Source organism: Populus euphratica, unplaced genomic scaffold (genome assembly GCF_000495115.2).
Source record: "Populus euphratica unplaced genomic scaffold, PopEup_1.0 scaffold88.1, whole genome shotgun sequence".
NCBI classification, from domain to species: domain Eukaryota; kingdom Viridiplantae; phylum Streptophyta; class Magnoliopsida; order Malpighiales; family Salicaceae; genus Populus; species Populus euphratica.
In genome coordinates this window covers 503518-519690 of record NW_011499956.1, presented here as the reverse complement: position 1 = coordinate 519690, position 16173 = coordinate 503518, and the positions used below count along the sequence as shown (strand labels likewise).

The window sequence follows — 16173 nt, the reverse complement described above, 5'->3', positions numbered from 1 at the left end:
ATTCAATGAAAAAACCAAAACACACAGCGAGGCAAATGCCAAACGCAAATCTGTCTGAAAACGTGTGGAATGAGTAACACAAAGATACTAATGAAAGCTGAAGCAAACCAGTTATTATTACACACCCAATAAATTAACCAAATTAATTTGTTTTCTCTTCTCTCACTGCCAAAAACAAAAAGCCGAATCCAAACCACAGAACCTTACCCTCTCCGCCACCCTCTATCCCTCTCTATCTGTACCACCAATGTCAATCTTCTGCTGAAGGAATACCCCAAATTCAACGATTTAAAAAAAAAAAAAAGATGATGGGGAGAGGGGAAGCAGGGAACGACAGTGTGGAGATAAAGGTGCATCCAAGGCAGGCAAACACCCCGGCAGGCTCACCACCACACCCGAGCCAGTTCCAGAACCAATCTGTTTTCAAGAATTGGGTGCCATGGCTTGTCCCTTTATTTGTGGTGGCTAACGTTGCTGTCTTCATTGCCGTCATGTATGTCAATGATTGCCCCTCCAATTCTGGCTCTTGTGTTGCTCCTTCTTTGGGCAGATTCTCCTTTCAGCCTCTCAAAGAAAACCCCCTTCTTGGCCCCTCCTCTTCCACGTGAGTCCCCTCTAAATATTAATCGGGATGTTTTTTTGGGTTTTTATTAAGATTTTGAATGGATTTGTTTATTTCTTTCTTTTTTGTGCAGTTTGGAGAAAATGGGAGCTTTAGATGTGAACAGTGTGGTGCATAAACACCAGAGTTGGCGCCTCATTTCTTGCATCTGGTTACATGCTGGAGTCTTCCATGTGCTTGCTAATATGCTGAGTCTTCTCTTCATTGGAATTCGTCTTGAGCAAGAATTTGGGTTCTGTATGTATTTTACCTCTGTTGTTAATTTTGTTCGAATCATATGTCTGCTTAAGTCAACAAGTATCTGCGAAGATCACAACTTCCACCACGGGACATGAGTTTGTAAATGTTCTCTAGACAGAATTGAATTATGTTCCTTCTTGCTTTTCAATGTGGAAAGAAACGTAATCGGATTGAAATACTTATAAAAACATCTTAATTTTGTGATGTTGCCTGGTTTGAGCAGAAAGCTTTTAAAAACATCTCTGGAATGCCACTGATAATTCTATGTATTTACAGTGCGAAAAATCCAAAATGAATTCTTTCAATATTTAATTGCTGATGGCTGCAGTCATATGCTAGGAATTTTCTGTAGCAGTTGAATGGATTCTAATTGAAGATGTTCAATAAATGTGCGTAATGAATTTTATGGAGGATGATTATCTAAGGGAAAGAATAAGCTGTGGGAAAGAATCCCTGAGCTCACGAATGGAATTGCTTCATTTTGTTATTTAGTTGTACTTTCATGATTCAAAATTATAATTTTCCTTTTCCATTTCCATTATTACAGTGCGAGTTGGGTTGGTCTATGTCATATCTGGCTACGGCGGGAGTTTGTTGTCGGCTTTGTTTATTCAGACTGGTATCTCTGTTGGTGCCTCTGGTGCACTTTTTGGTTTGCTAGGAGGCATGCTTGCAGAGCTGATTACCAATTGGACCATATATGCAAATAAGGTACATTTGACTGCCTTGAATAAAAAAGGGTTTCCTTGTAATATTCGAGTTGTCTTACGCTTGCTGATTTTTGTGTGCAGTTCGCAGCACTGTTGACTCTCCTTTGCATCATTGCAGTAAACCTAGCAGTTGGACTCCTCCCACATGTGGACAACTTTGCTCATATTGGAGGATTTCTTTCCGGCTTTTTTCTGGGTTTTGTATTCTTAATTCGCCCCCAGTTTAAGTGGATTAACCAAAAAACATGTCCTCCAGGATACATTGCACCCCCAGCTCAATCTAAACACCAGACATATCAGTATGTACTGTGGGTTATATCTCTGACAGTACTCATCATTGGGTAAGTTACTTTTTGTTGTTTGGATTTTGAAATGTGCTTGTGTAAATGTTGGTGGTTGCATCTTTATGATTAAAAGAGGTATTGTATTTTGGTGCACGCACTCTATTTAGCTGAGTGAGGCTGAAATATTTCACTGGGAAGTTATTTGTTGCCTTTAATCTCCTCAATTATTACGATGCTTGGTCCCCGATTAAGTTACAAACAAAATGTGGAGAGAATGCATCTCTAGCTGTTCTGTTCACCATATGTAATGGGTTCATTTGAGTTTGCTTTCAGATATAAAGCATCGTTATATTTAGAAGTTTTCTTATCAAGCGTAATGCAATTATTTCAGATTTACTCTTGGTATGGTAGCACTGTTTCGAGGAGTTAATGTGAATAATAACTGTTCATGGTGTCATTATTTGAGCTGCGCCCCTACTTCGTTATGGAGCTGCAAATCACAGCAAGTTTATTGTCAGGTTACTATACCCCTTCCAACCACACTTCTTCCTTTTCTTGTATTCTCTTCATCAGTTTAGTTTTCTATTCGGATATGTTTCTTGATAGTGATAAGTGTCAGATTAAACTTAGGTGGATAAAGCTGTAGCTAAAAAAGTTTTTTTTTTTTTTTTTTTTTTAAAAAAAAAACTAGTTTAAAATCCTCCCACTGCTTGTGGCCATTTATAATATTGAAAACCAAACATATATTGGTATGAGAATTTAGGTATGGGCGCATAGCCTTTCAACAGAATAGCATGGAAGGCTCCTGCTTTGTGTTTTCATTAATGACATTAAAAATTCTCAAAATGACAAAAATCATTTCTAAAGTGGATATATATCTGACTGTGTATTGGTGCTTATGTGCGTATCTATGTGGTGCATTGTGCAAAGATTAATGTTGTATCGTGCCTTTTAATTCCTGTGTTCATGTTTATGTTGTTTTTCTAGTCGATGGAACTTGGAAGTCAATTGAAGCTGACGTGCTTGAGCAACGGGAAAAGCAACATGTATGATTTGTCTAATAATGACTCTTCCAAAGTTCAGATGCTGTGCGCTCAACTTTGCAGTTGATCTGCATATATACACAAGAGATGAACAAGATTGCTCGAACTATGTTGTTTAACAAATTTGTTAATATACATATGATTCATTTATGCAAATGTTAAAAAAAAAAAACCATGTATGGTAACCGCTAACAGTACCAATTTCATGGATTTTCTATACTTTGAGTAGTTCAAAAGTTCTCTTTTTGATTCCTTGGATGACAAGAGTAGGCCTTGAAATCAGGACCTCATTTCCTCATCTCTTCTTTAGAGAGCATCACCAAGTTAAACATCAGTGGTGGGGACCTAAATTCTGAAATTCTGAGTTAGCATTCTCGCAGTTGATAGAAGGATATCAACCGCAACCAAAAGAACCCTTTCCTTGTTTGATTTGAATGTCGTACAGTTAGTGGCTTCTAATATGCCTCCACCAGTTGCTACAGGTGGCATAGTCGGTACAGTGTCATGGGATGTGGTTCAGGTTGAGGTTGATTCATAGGTTAATTGAAAGAATTACCCTGTGCTAGGTCCCAACCCAGCTAAACTAAACGTTTTGCAGCTGCAAACAATCTCCTCTCTCTCTGCTCGTTCCGTTGATTTTGAAGTTTGGCAGAAACTGGCGAGTCCTCTTTGTATATGTATTTATCACTACACCAATAATATTTATGTTGCAATTTAAAATTTTGGAGATGATTAGATTCATAAGCTTTTGATTATTTCTTCATTTTTTTAGTTATTATTTTGGTGATGTTCGATCATATAGTTTGATAAATTTCTTCCTTCTATAAATTGCCGTGTCTTGTTGAAGAACAACTCTGTAACTCTGTAAGCACTATTGTATCACAGAAGTTTTGCACTGCCATAAATGCATTCCTTTCCCGCAGCCCACAATGCAGATCAAGAGAAGCTCACCGAGCTGTTAGGACTTAGGACAGACCCAAGTTTCTTCTTCTTTCTGATTTGTGTTGAGCTCTTGATTCCTAATCTGAAATAAGGGTTTATTTTTCTAATTTGTGACTCTTATTAAATAATCATTTCATCAGATCCATAACGTTTCTTTCATTTCTTGCATCCTTGTTTGTTTTCCATAAGCGATGGATACATCTTATACCGCTCAATAGATGAGCAACTCGTGTGAGCTTTCCCTTACTGCCAGCAAAGGATCCAAGGTGAAAAGCTAGCACAGCAATTCCAGAGCAGAAACCCATTCATTTACAGGCAGAGAGGGGACTAGGAAGCAGCGTCGCAAAGCATAACAACTTACACCCGGGGACCCTAACAGGACTAGGAAGCGACATCGAGAATAATAGGGGGACTGTGCTTTGTCCAGGGACAGGTTGTATATAGAAAGTTCATGATCCTTATGAAAGGAAAGCATATGCATCTCCAGTGGCACCTCAAAGGTGACACCCACCTCCACTCCATATATCGGCTCCTCTGCTCCGTCGTCCATATGCTTATGAAGGGACCTTGGAAATGAAAGTTTGGAGTTGAGGCGTCGAGTGCAGGTTGAAGGAAGTCACTCCTTCAGCGTTATCGAGAGGATATTGACCGGTGTGATCCTTATGTTTTGCACCGCGGCCGTCCTCTGTACCATGATATATCATATGCCCCTGGCCTGGCCTGCTATAGGATTGCCGTCGTGCATGCGGGATCATCACTTGATCTAACTACTGTGCAGCCAGAGTATTGGCTTCTTGGACACGTGTATCAGTATTAGATCCTGGTATCTTCTGACACAAAATAAGAAGTATTGGAAGCATCCCAAATCTCTATTTCGTTATTCATATGATGGGATAGTGTCAATTGCCGCAGTAGAAACTACAGTTCCCCCAACGAACGTTCAAAGCATCTAACAAATTGAGAAATGATGCCTGTAAAACATTTCCATCAGATTCCGATTTGGTGCCTTATTCATTATCCAGGATGTTACTGATTAAAACTGGCAGTCTGGCACATTGTGCATCCTTCTAAGGACTCGTTGCTTTCTTCTTCTTCTTTTTTTTTTTTGATAATCCGGGATATTTGGCCAGCTTACGCCATCATGACTAATTCCCGGACCTACTGAACATCCTGCAAGTCCAGTAAACAAGTAAGATACCAAAGTGACAGGCTGTTGCACAGCAAAAATCGAACTCGGAATAGTTACAAAACAAGCCTTGCAGTTAACCACTGAGGTAAAAGTGCGACTGGTTGCTTTCTCTTCACTTCTTTAATAGCATTTCGTCCTGAGTTTCTTTTCATTATTCATCTGTTTTTAGGCGCCAGCATCTCCATGAATGGAAACCGAGTTTGAAATACTTAGTGACCTTGGGAGCTCTTCTTCTTTTCTTTTCTTTTTCCAAACATACCATGTGATGAAATTCGAGAAACCTCAAAAATAAAACAACTGTTGCAATGAGTTTTGAAGGAATTTTTTTTTTTAAATCACGCTGTGTCTATGGCTTATGAACTCCTCCAAAACAAGTCTTCTATTAGGATAAGAGATAAATCGATGCTTAAGTTAATAAATCATGGAAGAAATAGAACATGTAGCAAAGTGAATGAGAACTTGGGAAATGTATATTGTGGTCTTTGTGTCTATTTGTATTGTGGTTTGTGTTGTTACCTGGTGACCTTAAGTATGTATACACTTTCAGTCAAATAAAATTGTCAGGTGTAGAGTTAATATATAGTGCGAAGTAATCATAAAAAATAATCACCTTTATTGCATAGACAACTTGTAAATCGAGTGTTCATATAAATATGGTATTGTCAATTTATGAGATAGGATAGGCATTGTGCCGGCAAGGTAGGCGCTACATTGATATTTATATGATGATGTCTTTGATAGCTTATAAAATGAAAAATCAAGTATGCGTCACGTAATAGTGATAGGTTTTTGTTTGGCTCTAGTAGATGCATGACAATACAATTTTTTTTTCTTTCTTTCCCTCTCTTCTTTTTGTGCTTACATATTGTTAGATTACGCTAATTTGAAGATTAAATTAAAGAAGAGTTGTTAAAAAACTACATTAAAAAAAAAATAAGAAATTAGGTTGAGCCTGTGGGAAAGTTCATAATCTTTAGGTGATGCTTGTGGCTTGTTTTAATTTTTAATGATAATTATTTTTGGTGCAGTTGGATTATTCTTATCTTACATAGCCACATTGACGCTCCCATGCCTTATTCTTTTTTCTCCTTTTTTTTTTTTTTTTCATCTATGGGTTCTTCTTGGTTAGCAGGTCTCTTTTAACTTTCTTTCCTTTCTCTCTGCTCGAACAACTCTCCATCCTTCTCAAATGTTTTTATGTCCGTTGAGCCTCTGGCACAAAAGCTTGATCGGACAACAAATGTCTGATTCGGGTCAGGTTTGAACCTGTCCTTTTTTGTCTGGGCCTGCCCTTTCGGCCCTGTCTCCATGATGTTTCTTTGATAAGTTGAACCAAACAAAAAAAAAGGTTACGAAGATGATGAAGCAAATTATAGTTCTTTTTGGGTTTTCAAATTTGCCTCGGAGAATTGCTTGCGCGTATGTCTTTGACGAGCACAACACATTGTCTTACGTCTTGTGATGGGGAATCCATGGAATACCAGAGTTCTATTTAGGCGATTAATTCTCGAACAATCATGAATTAGGCCAGTAAATTGTTAAAAATACTGTTGTGTATTTTAAGAATTTTAACCGGGCTGAAAAGAATAAAGATTTTCTCAGTTTGCCTCAATCAACTCCTCATTCCCTTTGGAAATAAGATTTCTAGTTCCAGAACTTCAAAAAAAAAAAAGAGTACGATACTCCTCGAAGAGTGAAGCAAAGTGGTGGTAAAAAATAATTAAGAAATTGCACCACGAGACAAAGAAACAAATGTCAATAAAAATGTGGGTGGTATTATAATTCTCAATGCGCCCACGACGGTGGGTGGTGGAGCCGTGGAGGAATAAGTTTTCATTAAAAAATCAAGTTTTCCCCATGAAGAGGGCAAATGATGGCGGGTCGGACATAGTGTCTTTTGCATGCATGTGGCTGGTGACTCCTCATCATTGACAGCACCATCTCCTATGCCTTAAATCCTTTCCTACTCCTCCCCCTTTAGATTTTCCTTGTGGAGCTCCGAAGATCTTGCTCTTTTAAACATCATGATGGGTAGTTAAGTTGGTTGTTGTGGACTTGTGGTTGTCTTTTTCTTTTTCTTTTTCTTTTGAATTTAAGTGATTGATAAGGTACTGGACTCAAACTGAAACCTTGCCTTCTCTTGTTTTGCCAAAGTGCAAACAAGTCTACAAGAACGTTAATGGAGGTGACTCCTACAGTTACTTCGAGTAATGATTACTTCAGTTTCCCTTTGTCTTTTCAAATAAAATGCTTCTGTTCACATAATTCTAATTCAACAACAGCAACAATCTGCTTATAACTTTACATCTTGTCTTTGAGAACGTCCCAGCAGTTAAATCTTAGAATCTTTAGTTAGAGATCTCAGATTATGTGATGGGATCTAGGAATCGAGGAATATTGCACTTCATTGCGTAATTCAAGACATGCTAGGCTTGAACTTAAAGAAATGGAATTACTTTTGGGCTTCGGAAAAGAATAGATCAGTCGTAATGTAGGTGCTAGTGGGCACTTGGGGACACATTATGTTCAGGAATGATGCCATTTTCTGCCTGCTTCAGAAACATAAAAGCTTGACATAGAGATGGAGTATAGCTGAAACCAATCTCTCCAAGCATGCAGTGTATCATCAAACTAGAATGCATGATTAATTTGTTTGGTCCCTACAATTCAACTAACAGTATGATAAAGACTAAGTAAATTAGGTTGGGCAAGGGTCTCTCCATCATAACATGTATGCTAACGTCAGTACACTTGCTATCCAAGATCTTTATCGTTTCAATTTGTAATTATTGTTTTGGATTCTAATTTTCTTCACATTTTAAGAGAGGAAACTGGCATAAAACTGCTTCACATATACGAGGATGTTGGGAAATTTGCTACAACATGATTAATGGGCGTATTTAAAAGGGAAAAGTGGCATAAAAATGCTTCAATACATGAAGTTGTTGGAAAATTTATTAAAACATGAGCATATTTGAGATCAAATTAAGAGTGATATCTACGTATATTTTAGGTAAAAATTTAGTTGGAATTTAATTTTTAACTTAAGTTCTTTAACATGTTTGGAATAAATTATGGGTAAATTAGAAATTGATTGCAAAGAATTTTTATTTGACATGTTTTGGTAAAACTCAAAACTTTTTAAAAAAATTATATTCCACACACAAAAAAAAAAAATTATGTTTATAAAGTGAATAATTAAAAAGTTAATATTAAACTCAAAAAACACCCAAATCTTTAAAGAAAAAAGATTTTAAACAAAGTAAGTTTTGAATTTAAACTCACCCATGAATTAGCTAGGCTTGGGTATGGGTTTCAATGTATAGTAAAATAATATTTTGTGTCATAATTGCCAATTAAGATTTGAATTTATATCTGATTCAGGATATATTATTTTTTTACCCATTATTTGTTGCAAATTTGAACAATTTTTCACCTTCAAAAATTTAAATTTATGGCCACTATTTTTAAATTTATTTATTTTTTATTTTATATTGCCTAATCAACTTAAAATTGACGATAATAAAAATTAATTCTTAAACTTTTTAACTTTTAAAATTTATTATATATATATATATATAAAAAAGAGAGGGAGAATTTTATATTGCCTAATCAACTTAAAATTGATGATAATAAAAATTAATTCTTAAATTTTTTAACTTTTAAAATTTACTATATATATATAAAAAAAAAAGAGAGAGAGAGAAAGAACGAGAAAAGAGTTCAACACAAGTTTTTTTTTTTGATAAATTTTTACATATTCTTTCTTATTTTATTTTATTTTATTTTTATCCTTATCATTTTATGTATTGGTTTTTCTTTCAAGAGCTTAGGTTCGTATTGATTCAATTTAACTCTTAGAAGTTTAAAGATTAGAAATGAAGGTGGAATTGCTATTGTTTTTAAGGGATTATTTAAAAAAAAAACTATTATCAATTCACGTGCTAGGAACAATTTAAAAACATAAATTTACTTCATTTTGGTCCTTGAGACAAAAAAAAATTTTTTTGTCATTTTTCCTTCTTCATTTTGGTCCTTGAGACAAAAAAAAAAATTGTCATTTTTCCTCAATTAAACATAATTCTATATTTTCTATATTTATTTTTTTATCCCAAAATACTAATCAAACATAATTTTACATCTTTCGTTCAATTTATCCAAGATGTTTAATCGTGTAGACCCATAAACTGATCATAACACACTAATAAATAAATAAATAAATAAATAACCCGTATAAGTCTCACCAAATCAAATTCCCTTGTCTAGAATTAAGGAAATGATTTGTGATTTAAAATTTGACGAACAGTTCAACATTGTTTTCCCTGGTCTCAAACTGTCTAAGCCACAATAATAATTTGAGCAGTAAAAAGAATCTACTAATCTTGATTCTGCCAAAACTTTGGACTTGAGCCTGGCAGGCTGCAGATTAAGTTTGGCGACCCCATTGGCCATGCCTTCTGGTTTTTGACCAAAGAATGCAGAATACAGCAGCTAGATTTTCCATGATAGATTTCATGTCTTCAATCTTGAAGAATCAGTACTCATCGACATTGCTGACACTCTTGTCTACCTCTTTAGTCAAACTGGCTCTGTAAAGCAAGGAGCCATGTCCCTGTCCGTTTATTCTAATTAAAGTGCAAGGCTTTGCTCCAGAAAATCAGCTAGTCTGGTTCGCTTTTGTAACCGAACAGCTCAACATCTGCATAATTTGTTCCAGTGCTTCACCGATACATCGATGTGGGATTCTCTCAATCTTGCTAGTTGGATTCACACACTTTTGTACCGTTCAAGTATTCGTGTATTTTCCTAGCTGTGAGCATAAAGAAATCAACATCTGTTGGTGCTAGAAAGGATCTTCACCATCCAATGTGATCCAAATTGAAGGAAATTTCTTCTTCTTTTTTCTCTTTTTTTGTTAAAACAAATGAGGTCACAGCCCTCCACATTTCAGGATATGTATTCAAGTATTTATATTAGTAGTACAATATTTTAGAAGATCACATGGGAGTGAAGGCCGACCATGTGTATGTATAGATCATAGCTGAGGATTGTGAGGGCACATCTTCTTGTCAATATCCTCGCCAAGTTTTCCATGCCCACATGCTTACGGTTATGTTACCTTTCTTCTCGCCCAAATGCAATTAATCTTGCTGAGCCTGGGGATCCTTTTCCTAACCCAGATTCGTGCTCTTTCTCTCTATGTGACACAGCATATGATATCATGTCTTTGTAAAAAAGAAACAAAAATTAAATTTTAAAGCTAAAAATAGTAAAACTTAGTTTTGACCCCTCCTAGAAAAAAACGTAAGTTGATGGAGAGGGGACACATGATCATAAAGGAGCCTGAGAAATTAGACCACATTTGCAAGCCAGTTCAAGGCAAAAGTGATCGTCTTCAGCAATCACGCCTAAACTGGTGGCTTCGTCTATGACAACGTGAACGCTCCCAATTTTCTCCTTGACAAATGACAATACTCAGATCTCATGTGAGATCGATGGTTTATGCGTGGAAGAGGGACTAGCCAGATTACGCACATTCAAAGTCCTCGTTAAGAAACTGCAACTCAAAGTCAGCAGAGAAGAGGCAGATGGCAATACCACAAGCATTACTAAACAACGCGTTTGTTTTTATATTTTTAAAAATGTTATAAATATTTTTATTTTTTATTTTACTATTTTTCAAATCATTTTAATATTTTACTATTAAAAATAACTTTTTTAAAAAAATAATTATTGTTATTGTGATAACCTGGAACACCGTAATTGATCCTGCCTGCCTAAAACAGCCTCAACCCTTGAAGTCAAAGCATTTGGACACCTGGTGACCAATGAGAACAAACATCTTTGCAATATATATATATATATATATATATATATATAGTCTTCGAGAACATTAATTTATATGTTTAAGTTATAGACTGAAATTCAAACATTTAGGTACAAATTAACGTTGCATGTTTAATCACGTATAAGAGAAATCGACAATATCATAGTTGGTATGTATCACAAGAAATTAACTAACCATTTTTATTCTAGCTTAATCTGGACCACAATAACATTAATAAGGCCGCACATCGTTGTCTCATTCCATGATCTACTTGTTAATTACTTTTTTGTTTTCCTTTCTTCTAATTAAGATTCTTAATTATGTGTTTACCTTATTTTATTGGAGCTGATTTTAACTTAGTGAACTAAAGCCTCTTGATTCTAGAAACCCCAGATCGGCGAAGCTCATTTACTCTTAGAAATCCCAAATTGACAAGCTTTTCTAATAACATTTGAAACTGAAAACATTTAGAAGATTTCGTGCATAATGGAGAGGAGAATATTAATTAGTTAATGGTAGCATGTCATATCATGCTAGTGAACTTAATTCCAACCATTTATTGATTTTTAAATCAACTTTTTAATAAAAAAATAACTATCAATTTAAAAAAATATTTAACCATCTGCGTACTAACTAGCAACAGCGGGTTTTTAACCATATAAATGCAAATAAAAGGTTTTGAATTTCATGTTGTTAGAAATTCAAGGGAAGTTTAGCCCCAAAAAATACATGAAATTGCAAGAGCACAATAAATCAAAAAGTTGAACAAACAAACAAATTAATGCGTCAAATGCAAGTAATTAACCCAAAAAGAAAAGGACAATAATAAAGATTATTAATTTGAAAGCATGATACCCAAAAATGCGTCAACCTGATAACAACCAAATAGCAACATTCCAAGGAGATTCTCCTTTATATTTCATGTAATGTCGGGATTTAGGACAAAACATACCACCTTAGACAAAAACCAGATACTCCCATTGTTAAATCAAAGTTGTTTGCATAGCTGTTTTAAAGAGATATCATTTACAGTCTAATTTGTTTTTAAAAGTTTTTTTTTATTTTTTTTGGAAATATATATTTTTAGGAATTTTTTATTTTTTTTGGAAATATATATTTTTTGGAATTTTTTTTTATAGTTTTGATGTGTTGATATTAAAGTTAACAAAGAAAAATAAAAAATTAATATTTTAATATATTTTTAATTAATTGTTTTTAGAAAAATACCATATACCAATAAACAAAAAGACTAGCTCAATCGAATTTGGTTTGAGTATATATATAAATAAGTAAAAGATTGTCAAACGCTGAAATTACGTAAATTGAAGCTAAAGTTTCATTTGAATGAAGAAACGTGAGATCATTAACTACGTACAGTCATCATCGTTGTTTTACTCATGACTTAAGAATTAAAAGTTTATATATATACAATAAACATTTAAAATCTTTTCATAATGTTAAAATAATATATATTCAACGGATGTTATATATATTAGAGAATTTATGAGAAGATGTTCACCGATAAGGAAGGAATTTATATTTAACACCTCGCACCTGCAAGTTTTAAGTCATTGCATGGTCAAACACATATTTTATCTAATTAAATAATATACTATCCAAATTCAACTAATTTTGTAGGATTTGACCACATCAAAGTGTGGTTGAAGTTAGATATATAAATTAGACTTTCGGTTACAATTAGCTATCCTCTTTTATTTTTCTAATATCAATCTTTCATTTTTAGATAAAATTTAGGGTGTTTGTTTTTGAAGTCAACAAAATATTTTTGAAAATTTTTAAATTTTTTATCTCAAATTAAATTTTTTAAAAATATTATTTTAATATATTATAAAATAAAAAATATTTAAGTTTTTTTTGCTTAATTAATTAATTAATTAATTAAACACAAGTCAATAAAGCCATTTTGTTTAGTTTAGGTGTTGACTAGGGTCAGGAGAGATTATGAATCAAGTAAAAATGATTGGAAATCACATGGGTGGGTGGTGGTTGCGAAACAGGCACGCTTTAATCGCAGGCAATTATGGACCCAATGTCAGGCTGGTCCGTGTGGATTAAACCGGACGCACCCCTCTTACGTGGACCAGCGCCGTTGGTCCATGTTCGAAAAATTTGTTTTAAAAAAAAAACAAAATTTCCAGTTGATGGCACATGGGCGTGGTGGACTTGTGGATCTGACAGCCTTCATGGTCCCTGTACTTGGTTGACTTAATTTATTGAATCCTCCAATTTCTTATTTGATGAATTGGGTCCATCTTACAACTTGTGGTTAAGGTAGACCCTTTGTTTCCAACATTTTCACTCACATTCAATTGTACTGTAATTTAATTTATCAACTTAATACAATGAGCTAGATTGCATTTTAAAAGAGAAAAATAATAATGAAGTTGATGAATTTAAATAATTAATGAAGTATTTTATATTATTCTAAGAACTTGTTTGGCAATAAAATTACAAGTGTTTTTTAAATAACTTTTCGTTTTGAAATGTATGTCAATGATATTTTTTTATTTTTTAAAAATTATTTTTCATATCATCACATAAAAACGATTCAAAACATACTAAATTTTAGTAAAATAATTTAATTTTTTTGGGAATGTGGTTTGCACCGCGTTCCCAAACATGCTCTAAGCAAATTAATGTTGATATTCAATTACTAGATAATAAATAATTTAATCACTCTCATGTAAAGTGATATAAAAAAAATAACATAATATTAAATTTATAACATGTAATTGTTAATTTTAACAGTGTAGATAGCTGAACATTAATTGAAACTAAAAAAATCACATATTAGCTTTCTATTATTCTAATATTTTCCAGAATTCCATCACATTATAGTTAAACACAAAAGGGTTAGGGGAATTACCTAGATTTTAATTAACATTTATGGGGCCCAATAGTGGAGCTAAAAGTTTAATCTATAGTGGATTAAAATGCTAATTAAATGTATAAAAAAACATGATCTAATTGAAAATCATCTCTAACTAAGTTACTGCAAAACCCATATTTGAAGGACTAAAGTAACTCAAATTAAAGTTGAAGAACTACATCATAATTCTACATGACATGCTACTCGGTAAATTGTTCGGCTCCCTTTCATATTTAAGAAAAGAAAGAGTAAAAATTCATTTAGCACAAGAAGAAATTAGTGTAAAAGAAAGTTGAGCACTCAAATGTAATATTTTCATAAATTATTAATCTGATGGAAAACTCCTAAATTATTATATGCTGTGATTGAAATTGGAATAGTTATTAATTTTTAAAGTGTTTTTTATTTTAAAATATATTTAAATATTTTTTTAATTTTTTTATATATTGATACATTAAAATAATTTAAAATTATAAAAATTAATTTAAAATTATAAAAATTCAAAAAAAATATTTAACCATAAAGTTACTAATCGGTTGATCTTAAAGTCAACTTTAACTCCACCTAATTTTTTCCGTTCTTTCCGCCAAATTTCAAATTATCGGAGATAATCTCCTCAGCTAATAATTAAAGGTAGTTTAGTGGGCACGTAAAATAGGTTTAAAGTTAATGAAATGACACAACTTAAAACAAGAGCATTGATGTAGCTAGCGCGTGCTTAATAAGATGTGTAATGTTTTTTTAAAATTATTTTTTTATTTTAAAATATATTAAAATAATTTGTTTATTTTCAATGTAAATACTTTAGAATCATAAAAAAAATAAAATAAAATAATAAAATAATATTTTTTTCAAGACAAACATACACTTTTAAAACATATCTAAACACCATTAAAATATAATTCAGACTCTTTGGCCATGAAAGAGGAAGATTATAATGCTAATTGCTAGCAGTAGTATTATTTCTTAAAATTAATTTTAATTTTGGATCATTATTCCTACTCCAATTGGGATTAAATTATTCTTTATGGTCGCCTTTTTGCATTTTTTTTTTGCCTTTTTATGGGTGTAAATTGTATTTTTTAAAAAATTAATTTTTTTATATATTTTAAATTATTTTAATATAATGATTTTAAAAATAATTTTTTTAAATAAAATATATCATTTTAATATATTTTAATATAAAAATATTTTAAAAGATAATTATAATTATATTCTCATGTATACTTTTTCCCTGTATCCATCACCGACCCCATCAAATCTCTTATAGGCCTCCACTGGAAATCACAACCGCTGATCACGCCTCAACTTCTGCTTGATGCAATGCTAGTATTGGTGTTTGTAGTTGTTTTTTATATGTTTTTTATTTAAAAATATATTAAAATATTTTTTTATTTTTAAAAATTTATTTTTAATATTATTATATTAAAATAATATAAAAACATAAAATAAATTATTATTTAAAAAAAAAAACATGATGATGTTATCTTAAAAACAAACAGTACCAACCTTACTTTTATATCATATCATGTACTGAATTTGTACCTTTTTATGATAATAATACTACTACTACTTTTTCCACGTACTATCCTCTTGGTTGCTTCACTGAGGTCACGTTAAGTCATTGGGATGACAATTTAGGAATAGGTTAATTTTTTTAAATAATTATTTTATATGATGAATAATAAATAAAATATAAATATTGTTAAATTTAAATTATCATAAACTTGAGAAACATATTTATATTATATATATATATATGTATATGTATGATATACATATATATATTATCTTAATTTTTTATTGAATATTAAATAATAATCAAATAATAAATGCTCAATACTCAGAACTTGATAAACAATATATGAGTTTCCTTACTTTATAAATAATAACTAGAATATGCATACATAAAAAAACGCGGTCTGTGGATTCCAGTGACGTCCCTATTAACTCAGCATATAATACAGTAGCCGTCAAGGGCATTTATGTCTCATCGTGCGCAAATAGCAGGACTCGCATATGTATTATCATCGAATTTAAATAATACAATGCTCGCCAGCAAACCCCATTTTGTTTTATTATTCATTTTTTTCATCATTTGATACTAGTAAATAAAAAGAAATCACTAGTACTAGTTTTTTTTTTTTAAAGTTTAGCATTAAGAGCTTGTAAAATATAATTTCCAGTCAATTCGGAGATAGGCTTCCAAATTTAAGGAAAAGGCTACACATATGCGTATAAGGTTTATGATTGGATAGTGTTAGATACGTGCCAGAAACAGGGATTGGAGGAGTTAATTTTGTTCTTTGCTTCCTCTTTTTTTTTTTTTTTTTTCACACACGAAGAAGAGCATTAATGATAGTTTTGTTGGAAAATTCCAAGTGGTGTCCTTTTAGCCTGCCTTGCCTCCTCTTTAAGTAGTGAAG

General features: G+C 32.5%; 1 protein-coding gene across 1 annotated transcript; it reads left to right on the top strand.

The window, feature by feature from the left end:
- On the top strand, positions 1 to 3151 carry LOC105138352 (inactive rhomboid protein 1-like). Its single transcript, XM_011044409.1, has 6 exons — positions 1 to 604; positions 696 to 859; positions 1410 to 1573; positions 1654 to 1913; positions 2248 to 2374; positions 2844 to 3151. Exons 1-6 carry the CDS (start codon positions 306 to 308, stop codon positions 2964 to 2966), a joined length of 1137 nt encoding a protein of 378 aa, XP_011042711.1. The 5' UTR covers positions 1 to 305; the 3' UTR covers positions 2967 to 3151.
- The last annotated feature ends 13022 nt before the right edge of the window (positions 3152 to 16173 follow it).

What these genes read in the sequence shown, in the direction of transcription:
- LOC105138352 (XM_011044409.1), top strand. Translation starts at nt 306, where the DNA reads ATGATGGGGAGAGGGGAAGCAGGGAACGACAGTGTGGAGATAAAGGTG. An exon ending in TGAGCAAGAATTTGGGTTCT is followed by an intron (nt 860 to 1,409) that starts GTATGTATTTTA and finishes CCATTATTACAG; the next exon opens with TGCGAGTTGGGTTGGTCTAT. An exon ending in GGACCATATATGCAAATAAG is followed by an intron (nt 1,574 to 1,653) that starts GTACATTTGACT and finishes TTTTGTGTGCAG; the next exon opens with TTCGCAGCACTGTTGACTCT.